This window comes from Arachis ipaensis, chromosome B05 (assembly GCF_000816755.2).
Source record: "Arachis ipaensis cultivar K30076 chromosome B05, Araip1.1, whole genome shotgun sequence".
Lineage (NCBI taxonomy): Eukaryota > Viridiplantae > Streptophyta > Magnoliopsida > Fabales > Fabaceae > Arachis > Arachis ipaensis.
Genome location: NC_029789.2, coordinates 3,507,492 through 3,519,067, shown reverse-complemented (window position 1 = coordinate 3,519,067; position 11,576 = coordinate 3,507,492). Strand labels below are relative to the sequence as shown.

Below are 11,576 nucleotides of genomic sequence, written 5' to 3'. Positions count from 1 at the left end.
GCAGGCCAGTGCCAACGATGATGAGATCGAAGTTTGTTGGCTCGATGGGAGGGTAGGCTGAGGCTTCGGATACGGCCATCGCGAACGACGGCGCGTCGAAGCAATTTGCCGCGTGCGGCGTAAAACGAGGTGGCTAAGTTGACGACAGTTTGGTGCCAAAGCAAACGACAAGTTTGGGCTTAGATAGAATGGTATCATGGATTTGTTTGGGTCAAGCAATAGCTATCTTCACTTTAGGGAATTGGGTATCCATTTTGGGCTTCGGCCCAATCAATTTAGATAAGGATCTATACAATATTTTTAACCATCCCCCAAAAAGAAGAGAGATTTTTTTATGCAACAAATATTTTATAAATTTCTATCTTTTTATATAACTTCTTAACAAAATAACAACTATATTTAGTTAAATCCTAATCTAATTAGAATAATATGATCCGATAGTGTGTGAGGGTGTAGTGGAGAGTGGAAACGAGGGTATGAGTAACCAAAAAAATGTTAAAGAAAAACTATCAAAAGTACCCATTAAATTTATAAACGTTGACAAAAGTATCTATAAATTAAGGAAATTAATGATGTATAGATGAAAGATGAGTTTCGTATGATAAAGTATTCAAATTCTAATTTTTTGCTAATTTTTTAATAAAATTTTTAAACTATCCATATCCTCAACTTTAACTCACTTTTTCAACTTTTTATAACTCAACCTGCACCTTTAAAACTCTTGTTATGGAGTCCGAAACTACTCCTATAATAAACCAAACCGAAATTAATGGTAGTGATGCTAGTAGAGGATTTAGACCAGTTCCTGGCAGATAAATTCAATATGGTGAGCTCTTTTCCAAAGACTTCTTAAAGAGCTGAAATGACAATTGAAGTTTTTTAACCTCAATTTGCTCTTTATGAAATATTTAAAACCCTAATTCTAATTTCACTTAAGGATTTTAAAGACTTCTTAAAGAGTATATTGAGGTAAAAAAAATTAATTTCCATGTCAGATATTCATAGGGAGTCTAGTGTATTAGACGTTAGTCTATCTTAACATGTCGTTAATGGTTCTGTGACGAAAATAGGATCAGAGACTGCCGTGAGTCACAAATGCCAAATTGGAGAACCAAATTTTGTAAATTAAAACTTTGAGGATCCTATATTCGTCATCTAATCAAAACTTCATTACACTGAAATTTTGTTATTTATCCTATTGTATTCTATGTTATTCCAAGAAACAAATCATAATACATCACTGAATAATTTTTTCCTTGGTTCAGAGAATACATCAAAGTGCACCTAGCTGACACAACAGATTCGGAACTAGTTGCATTTAGTTGGGGTCCAATAAATAAGGGCACAAGCTACCCAATATATAATGTTAATGGTTTTGGTTCCATTCTTTACAATGGTAGGTTGGAAAGAAAACAGATAACATCGGGGTATGGGTTCTTGAGGATTCAAGCGGTGGTCATTCTGATTGGTATGGTGTGTTGCACAATATAATTCAATTAGAGTATTTTGGTCGCACTACGTACAAGGTATGATCCAAGTTCGCGACAAGAACACGAAAGCACAAGAACTACAATATCATGAAGTAAATGTGACCAGAAAATATAGGCACTACAATCCTTTTATTCTACCTCAAAATGCACGACAAGTATACTATTTGCCTTATTTGGGGTCAGGAATTTTTCCAAATTCATGATTCAACTCATTCGAAAATGGTGGTTGATACTGGTGATATGATCACCCTTAGGTCGGCGTTAATCTGTTATGGATGATGATATCATTGACCTTAGGGTAGATGACGACACATTACCACTTGACGACGACGATCTTCAAGAAGAAGAAGGGGTTGATGGAGACGAAGAAGAAGAAAACAAGTTCGATGATTAGGAAATTACCTTAGAAGAGGAGGATGACAAACCAAAGGAAGAAGATGATGAATCTGAATAAGATTAATGTCAATATAGTTCTATCTTATATATTTCATTTTCAAACTTTCATTTCATGTTTACATTCTGTATATTTGATATTTTACCTCATATATAAATCGCTGTTTTCAGATAAAATACTAATTTATTCGTTGTTAATTGAGAGTTGACTATCAATTATTAATTATTGGTGTCCATCATAGATTGGGAAAAAAATATATTGATGCTACCGGTGGATTTACCGACGGAAAATTCTGACGTCGCATTCAAACTATTTAAAAAAAAAACATTTTTTGTCGGATTTTTCCGACGGTAAGGCTCAATTTATGGTGCCAAATGCCAATGTTACCGTCAGATTTATTTTACCGGCAACGTTCATAAGATTTTTGACCCATAAACCATCATATTTCGACGCTAAATTCGCTACAAGTTACCAGTAAGATTTATACCGTCGAATTTAATCTAACGGAACATCTGGCGGTACTATGATTACCGGCGAATTCTTTTTATATTTTTGCCAGTAAATTTAACGGTATTCAGTATTTTTTTTTTGTAGTGAGACCAAATTAAAATATAAGTGTAACTTCAACTCTTCGGACTAATACGAGGATTAACTCTATACTAGGAGAATAATATGTATATTTTTTAATATGGGCCTGCTACACATACAAGCAAAAAGGCCCTACAAGTTATACAAGTTCCCAGCCCACACTTCATTCACACGCGCACTCAATTACTTTGAATGGAGCGTAAAATTCACGCGCTCCACTCAACAATTGCGCTTCGCGAAAACCGCTCCTTAATGGCGCACTCTTCCACTTCTCCAAGCCATTCGAAGAAAACACAAACCGTCCATTTTCGAGCAACATTGCAAACTGGAGAGATAGCAATTGTCGCGAAGATTAAAACTCTCCATCAACACATCATAGAACTCTCCATCAACAATCTCCAGAAAAAACGAAGTTATAATACTCAAGGTACGTTACGTTACTATTTTACTCATCTTGTATATTTTCCACATTTCGAAAATTGAAGAACTAGGTTTTACTGTTCTTCTACATTCTTATAGGTTTTACTGTTCTTCTTGTTCTACGTCTCATTTTACAGTTTATAATGTTCTACTTGTTCTAGGTTTTACTGTTATTCTTGGTTCTAGGTTATACTGTTCTTCTTAGTTGTTCTAGGTGTTACTGTTCTTGTTGTTCTAGTTCTTCTGGTAACTGATTTTTGGGGGTATATTGCATAATTTTGGTGGGTGTATATGGAGTAATTTGTTAGGTGTATATGGCATAATTTGTTGGGTGTATATTTCTGAACTGATATACTGTAATATAGTCAATAGTTGCAACTGTTCTAATATTTGCTTGTCCATGGGTGTATATTGCTTAACCTTGTAATGTTGCTTGACCTTGTATATTAATGCATGTTTGAGTGATATCTGACTAATATATATGGGTGTATCTGACTCATATCTATGGGTGTATTTGACTCATATCTATGGGTGTATTTTTCATTTCAGAAAAAATGGCAGCCAGAAACCAAGCTGGAAAAAATGTAAGAACAAATATATGTCTTAGATGAAATCAGTTTTATATAATAGAAATATATCTGACTATAATTTTGCTTTGTTTACAGCAAACCAAAGACCTTAAGTGTGCAACACATTTGTTAAGTGAGAAATTCAGAAACATGAGTGAGGAGAAGAAAATAATTGTTAGGGATTTGGGATTTGGTGGCCTGATGCACATCACGCCGCTAAGGGTGCATCACCAAATATTAAGGGAGTTGGCTAACTCCTTCAAATTAGGGAAAAACCGATTGGAAACCGGCTACGGTTCTTTTAAAGTAAGACCAAAAATAATAGGGGCTGCGCTTGGCATCAACGCGTTAGGTAACTCGCTAAAAATTATAGGTGTATATGAGCCATATTAAGGTGTATTTCAATTGATGCTTGGGTGTATTTGAACTGATTTTCATATTATGTTGTTTTCCTTTTTGTAGGATATCTATTTCCTCAGAAAGTCAATTATAAGGATCTTTCTGAAGATGACAAAGAAATTTTTAGAAGATTCCAGGGTAAGACCCTCAAAAATCTAATAGATGAGATGATGGCTATTGGCATTGGTAATGAACAGGATCGCCTCATGTTCAAGAGGATTTTCATCCTCTATATACAGATGGCGTTCCTGTTACCAATAACAATAAACAAAATCTCACTTGTGCACCTGGCCCCAATTTTCGAGATGGACACAATAACAGAACGGAACTGGGGAGGACATGTTTTGAGTTTTATCATCAAGGGTATAACAGATTACAAGCTGAAAAAAAGGCAATTGATGGCTGCCTATTTGCCCTGATGATAATTTACTTTCATCTTTCAAAAAATAAAGACAAGAAGAGGGTAGAAAGACCTCAAGAACCCTGGATTGCCAACTGGAGTAAGGAGCAGTTGGTCAAAAGAATGAGGGCAGAAATAAAGGAAAATATGGTAAGTGAACAAAATATCTTGGATGTATTTTATTTACCTGAATGCTGCTAACTAAAATTTCTAATATTTCAAGAGATTGTAAAGATGGCGAAAATAAGAGAAAAAATGAAAAAAATAAAGAAAAAAGAAAAAAAACAAGAAATAAAAAAAACAAAAAAAAGAAAGGCAAGTTCAACATCATCATCAGAGACAGAAACAACTGATAGTGACAATTCTACCTCTGAGTTTGAGACTCAATAAGACTTAGAGGATTCACCAAGAAAACAACCCAGCAAAAAAGCCAAAAGGTAAGTAACATACTTGGGTGTATTTTCTTTATCAAGTTGGGTGTATTTTGTTTATCCATTTGGGTGTATTTTCTTTATCAAGTTTGGTGCATTTTGTTTATCCATTTGGGTGTATTTTGTTTATCAAGTTGGGTGTATTTTATGCATTCATTTGGGTGTATCTTGTGCATTTATTTGGGTGTATTTTATCCCTTTTAGTATGTTTTTAAATAATGATTGTTTGCCTTCCAGAATGGAGTCCAAAAAAAGAAAGAAGAATCAGGAGGATTCTGATTCAGAATCTGAATCAACTGATGAGTAATGTTCTGAAATTATTACTCCTTTCCTTTGGGTTTATTATCAAGATTTCATGTATTAACAGAGTGTCTCTTATTAACTTATAGAAGCGAAGAATCATCACCAGTGAAGAAGCAAAAAACAAAGAAAAAGACACAGAGAACACCAAAAAAGTAAGCACTTCTTTGGATAGTATTTTGTGATAAAATTAATTTTTTATTTCTGATTCATACTTATTTTTTTCACCCAGGACACAATCCAAAAAAAAAAGGTCATTGTTGAGGATTCATCTCCTGAGCAAGCTCAATCCTATCATGGGTACAGTACTTTGTAAGCTATATTACCGTCTATCATCAAAATTATATTTGTTAACATGTTCTTTTATGCATGTACTGTCAGATCTAAAATTAGAACTGAAGATCTAGATGAATTCTTAAGGAAAAACAATGAAAAATCTGCTGCACAGGGGTATGTCTTGTTGGGGTGTATAATTCAGATTTTAGGGTGTTTTCTTTGCTAATAATTGTTTCTTGTTTCGCAGGGAGAAGGAAGCTGACCTGCGATCGACGGAAGGTCACTATTTCTCATCTGAAACGTAAGAAGCTTTATTTGATAAAATCTTGTTATCCTGATTTAACAGTATGGTATTTTGTGTGAATAACATGTACTCTATTATGTTTAGAATACCGGACGTAAACTTGGGAAGTGGTGATCCTTCCTCTCAAGGACACACAGAACAAAGTAGCGTAAACAAACCAACGGAGAGCATGTAATTTCTCTTTCAAATAACCGATGATTTTGTTCTTTTATTACCTTCTACTTCTAATTCTGTATATATTTTTTTTAGAAAAAAGCCCTTTATTGTTTTATTCGAGAAAAAAAGGCAGCAAAAAAAAGTAAAAACTACAAGTATGTAAGTTCTCAAAAAACAAAGCTTGTCTTTCTTTTGAATTGTTCGGGTATATTTTTGACTTTCTTAGGGTGTATTTTAGGTTGAGTCTGGTTGAAGAGTCAGCCAGTGAGACGGCTGAAGAGAATATGATGGTTGTGAGGGAAGAGACACCGTCCGAAGCGCTTGCAATGTGAGTTTTTCAAGAAAATTTCAACCTTATAACCTTTTTATTTTCGGAGGCTTTGTTAACCTTTTATTTTTCTTCTTGTTTAGAGTTCTGATTCAAGTTTGTCTACCACTGTCCCAAACAACCACCGTGCCGGAAATTGAAGAAATACCTGAGACAGAAAATGAACCAACCCCTGTGCTACAAATTGAAGGAACTACAAAAAGGTAAGAAATAGTCTTGGGTGTATATTTGGTTACAATTTGGGTGTATATTTGATTACAGTTTGGGTGTATATTTGGTTACAGTTTGGGTGTATATTGCCCCTGACCAGTTTTTTTACATCATGATTAATTTTATGTGCCGTGCAGCACTCCTGAACCCCCCAAACAACTTGAAGAAAGCACACCCACACTTCCCCCAGCTCCATCTAAAATATAAGTTCATCAGAGTAAAATCAATGTTTTGGTTATTATCCGTATATTCTTATTCTTATAATACGTTATACATGATCACGCAGTAATCTAGCCCCAGAAGACACGTAGCTCCAGAAAATCCATTTCGAGTGCAGGGAGGTCAGAATCCAACAGCATCTGCAATCCTTTTTCAGCCTCTGAATCAGATTTTTGCTCAGGTCCCTCAATTTCAGCTAGAAAATACCTGAAATCACAGAAAAACACACAAACTCCTAGTAAAGTCCAAAAATGTGATTTTTATTTAAAAACTAATAATTATATACTAAAAACTAACTAAATCATACTGAAAACTACCTAAAAACAATGCTAAAAAGCGTATAAATTATCCGCTCATCACAACACCAAACTTAAATTGTTGCTTGCTTCACTATTGAAAATTCCCTTGATTTTCACAACCAAAATTGTGTGCTCTTGGTCACTGGTTCCTAGGGAAGACGACCCGAGGTTTAATTACTCTCGGTTATTTTTATTTGAATTAAACTTTGAGTTTGGGATTTAATTGCCGGTTCAGACTATGCTACCAACGAAGTGATTCTTGTTTTGAGAAATTCTAAATCGGCACAAATCTCATCCATTAATGCTTTCAAGAAATCTCAAGCAAGTAACAAAACCAAAAAGTTGTTGATTCCCAAATTGTATTCCAGGATCCCAAACCTTTTTTGTCAACACCCTTTTTTTCTTGATCTTCATGCTTCCATTCGGATGTCATCACTTCAGAATTCCCCCCTAAATACCAAAGCTTCTTCCTAATGAGCCTAGATTTATGATTCCAACTACAAACGATCTCTCTCTTACTCTTCACTCCATAAAGAGCTCTAAGTTGACCATCCGTTTCAAGTAAACCATATTCAAGTGGGACAATAAAGCTAAGAGATATGAATTTTACCCACTCAAATGATATGATGGACGGTTTCTTAGTGAGAGAGGCTCCAACCAGCTTTGGCAAGGTTATTGCAACTCCCTTTTCCTCTTCTTGAATTACATCCACCTCTTGACAAGCTTTCTCAATTTCAATTCCTTGTTTACCAACTTCTTCTACACATTCCTCATTACTCAAGTCATGTGTTGGAGGTTGTGCATGATCCTCTTTATCATCAATTTCACAACACAATGAGGAAGATTCAACAGTCTCAAATAGCACATTGATTGGTGCAGAATCATCTTCAATGGTGGGGCTTGCTACTTGCTCTACTTCTTCCAATCATTCATCATTCACAATATGTCTTGAAGGTTGCGCATTATCCTCCTCAATATCAATTTCAAGCTCAATGGAAGAAGGTTCTACAACCTTGGAATCCACCTCACACTCAACTTCTCCTAGATCTTCTACCACTTCTTCCTCTTTAATGATTTTGGCTTCTTCCACTTCTTCCTCTTTAATGATTTTAATTCCTCCACTTGTTCCGCTCTTCGATTGATTCTCCACATTCATCCGTGAAAATACTTTATTTGTGGCATGAATTCCATGAGTCTAAGTTGGCTTTAATTTTAGCAAGGTTAACCATGATAGCTTCATGCCTCTTTTAGGCTTTCTCTTGCTCCTTTCGAAATATGATTGCTTTAAGCTGATCCATCGCATCCATAAGACGATCCATTGGCTCTTGTTCCACTTGGCTAACATAATTAGGATCATATTGCTCTTGGATCGATGGATATGGGTATTCTTCCATGGAGGGTTGTAGTGAAAAGGAGAATTCATCATGTGGTTGAAAGTTCTCATATATGGGAGGTTGTTCATCTTGGTAAGAGTATGGAGGTGGTGTATATAGAGGTGGTGGTTCTTGGGAGTATTGATGTTGGAATTGTGGTGGTTCTAAGTATGGTCCATGTGGCTTGTATGGTTGTTGGTATGGTGGATATGGATTAGGATCATATGGAGGTGTTTGGTGGTATGGGGCTTGTGAATAAGGTTGAGATCAATGTTGAGAAGGGGGTTCATGGGCATAGCCGCATAGGGTGGTTGTGGTTGATAACCACAAGAAGACTTACCATAACCATGGGATTGGTATGTACCAAGGGATGGATTATGCTCATAGTATGCCGGAAGATGTTGTTGTCATGAAGATTGTTCATATGCTTGAGGCTTTTCCCACCTTTGATTTTTTCATCCTTGATGCAAATCCTCATTGAAATTTCCATTTCCTACAATATGCTAGAACCAAACTCATGGCCAAAAGGGTGAGAATTCATAATAGAAAGAGAGAATAAAAATAAAATCTAATAAGAAAACAAGGAAAACAAACTCCTAAAACTAGCAAAAACTAGCAAACAAACTAAAAATCAAGCAATTCACAATATCAACATATATACAATAACCAATAACAAGCGCACATTTTCAAGTCCCCGACAACGGCGCCAAAAGCTTGACGTGGCAGAAATCATTAGTTCGGAATTTTCACAAAATAATTCCGTTAAAGTAATCCAAACCAATAGACAACTCTCAATCAAAGTTTAATTTGTTTGTCACTTAAGTCAAACCAATAAAAATTGAAAGTATTTAAACCTTGGGTCGTCTCTCAAAGGAATTGCGGGGAAGTGTCCATATTATTGGTTATGAGAAATTTTGGGAGTTTTTATTATGATGAACAAGAAAGTAAAGCTACAACTAAGGAAGTATAAATGCTAAAAGACACTCATGGCAATGATAGAGAGTCAAAGTTTCCTATCCTAGATCATTGACCGCAACATGGTAATTACAAATGGTTAATTCCACTTAGTTATCCTCTAACATTAGAGGGTGAAGTCAAGTGGACATAATTGATCCTAAAACCAACCAACAACCCTAAATTACTAATCACACTATACATCAATGACATCAAGGAACCTAAGTCCTCAATCTCATGCCAAGAGTGCTAAAATCTACACTAACACCAAACCAAACATTTTATCAAACACATAGAAGGCATAAAATAAAAGCATGGTAAAATTGCCATGAAATATAAAATCTAAAGCTACCAAATACAAGATAACAATAATAACAACTTAATTAAGCATCAATTAACATAAGAACATCAAATTTCATTAAAGAAATTCAAGATCCAACAAGAGTGTTCATGAACTAAAAAATGGCGAAATGAGAAATTAACAAGAAGAACTAAGAAAATTAAAGCAATATAACAAGGAAAAGTAAAGGAAACTAAATCAAAACAAGTATTTAGACCTAAATCTAAGAAGAAATTAAGCACGAAACCCTAAATTCTAGAAAGAAGAGAGAGCTTCTCTCTCTAGAAATCTAACCTAAAGCATGGCTAAAACTGAACTATGACTACTTGGTTCATTCTCCCTTCAATCCCTGGTTTAATAGCATCAAAAATAGGTTGGATTGGGCTTAAAATGCTTCAGAAATCACTGGTCACGTGATGCCTTAAGTGAGTCACATTTTTTTGTGTTCTGTGTACCCAGCACTTTGGCTACATATGCGGACATCTTACCATACGTTCACTATAGATAATTGTATATCAGTTTGAATCCCTAGATGTTAGCTTTCTAATGCCACTCGAGCCGCCTCATTTGGAACTCTGTAGCTCAAGTTATGATCACTTGAGTACGAAGAGGTTAAGATTGACATCTCTACAAATCCTTCACTTCTTCATGAATTCTCCACTTTTGCATGCTTTTCCTTCATCCTTCCAAGCCATCCTTGCCATCAATCACTTAAACAAACACATCAAGTTATCGAATGGAATAGAACTGAAATTAAAATTAGAAATTTTAAGCATAAGATGCATGGTTTTCATCACAAAGCACAATTAGAAGAAATTCACAAAACTATGCTATTTCAATAAATAAATGCAAGAAAAGTTAATAAAATCCACTCAATTAAAGCGAATAAATACCATAAAATGTAGATTTATTAGCCAGTTCATCATTGGGACGTAGTGGTTGGGACTCGAGTCCGTAATAGAAGGTGTTCAATTGGGTTGATAGGTTGTTTGATTATGCAATTGAGAAGAGAATGAGTGTGATTGAGAATGGTGAATATATGTAAGAAAAGAGATTTCTTGCCCTGTTTTTTTAAGCTTGTAATGAGTGATGGTGATTCAGCATCTTGCATGACTTTGGAACAGATTAAAGCAATTTTCATAATATGTTTTTCTAGTCCTGCCTCTCTCTTTAGAATATCAAAGTTAAGTGTTCACTACGGATTATTATCTAGTCTTTAGTCTTGCTTTAGTAAAATGTTTTTGTTAAAGTGTCACAAGTATCTCATTTTTTTTAATAAATAGAAAATGATGTGTTTATCCTTGCATTTTTTTAAAATTAAAAGTACTTTTAAAAGTATTTGAAAAAAAATTAAGTTGATGATGTCCAAAATACATAATTTTTTTGTACACTGGAGGCCCTAAGGCCAAAATACATAATTTTTTTTATTATGTTTGGTGATGATGCACAAGACATATTAATTTAAATCAAATGTCATATTTATCCATATGTTGTATTCACTGTAACACCACTACTAGCATTGTTTTTCACCATCACTGTCATTAATTTTTTAACCTTAGTCCAAATAATAATGAATTATCATCAAAATTTTTAAAATCAATAATTTTTTATATAAAAAAATTGAAATAGAAATTCAGACAGGAAAAGAAAGGAAACTTGAACAAAATATACCCAGTGAGAGAATAATGGGCACAAAAAATATAGGAAAAGAAAGAAGGATGTGAGGGAGAATAGCCAGATCTAAAAGCGGCAAAGACAAATCTATATGTAGGGAGATGCAACAGAGGTGTCGATGCCGGCGCGAGCCAAGGAGAAAGAGAGGCGGGTGAAGGCATATGAGAGAGAGAGAGAGAGAGAGAGAGAGAGAGACGGCGGTGGGGAACGGAGGAAGAGTTGCTGTAACAGCAGTGATAACAGTACCACAGAAACGAGTGGAAAGAAGGAGGAAGTGAACGCAGCTGCGGAGGAAGGGAGGTTTAGATATAAGCGGCAACGGGAGAAGTGAGCAGCAGGTGACATAGCGGGGGGGCGGTAGTGATAGCAGTACGGCGGAGCGGAAGTCTAAAAGGAACCCGGCGGAGAGAAGAAACAGCGAGCACGGCTGCGGAGAAAATGGAGCAGAGGTT

The 11,576-nt window shown here is 35.3% G+C and overlaps 1 protein-coding gene across 1 annotated transcript in view; it reads right to left on the bottom strand.

Annotated features, from left to right (window-relative positions):
• LOC107642507 (rab escort protein 1) overlaps window positions 1–266 on the bottom strand; it is a gene marked incomplete in the record, with an annotated part of 5,969 nt that extends 5,703 nt beyond the window's left edge. Inside the window, 1 exon segment of the mRNA XM_016345895.2 lies at window positions 1–266. Within this exon segment, the coding sequence (XP_016201381.1) occupies window positions 1–79 (79 nt within the window).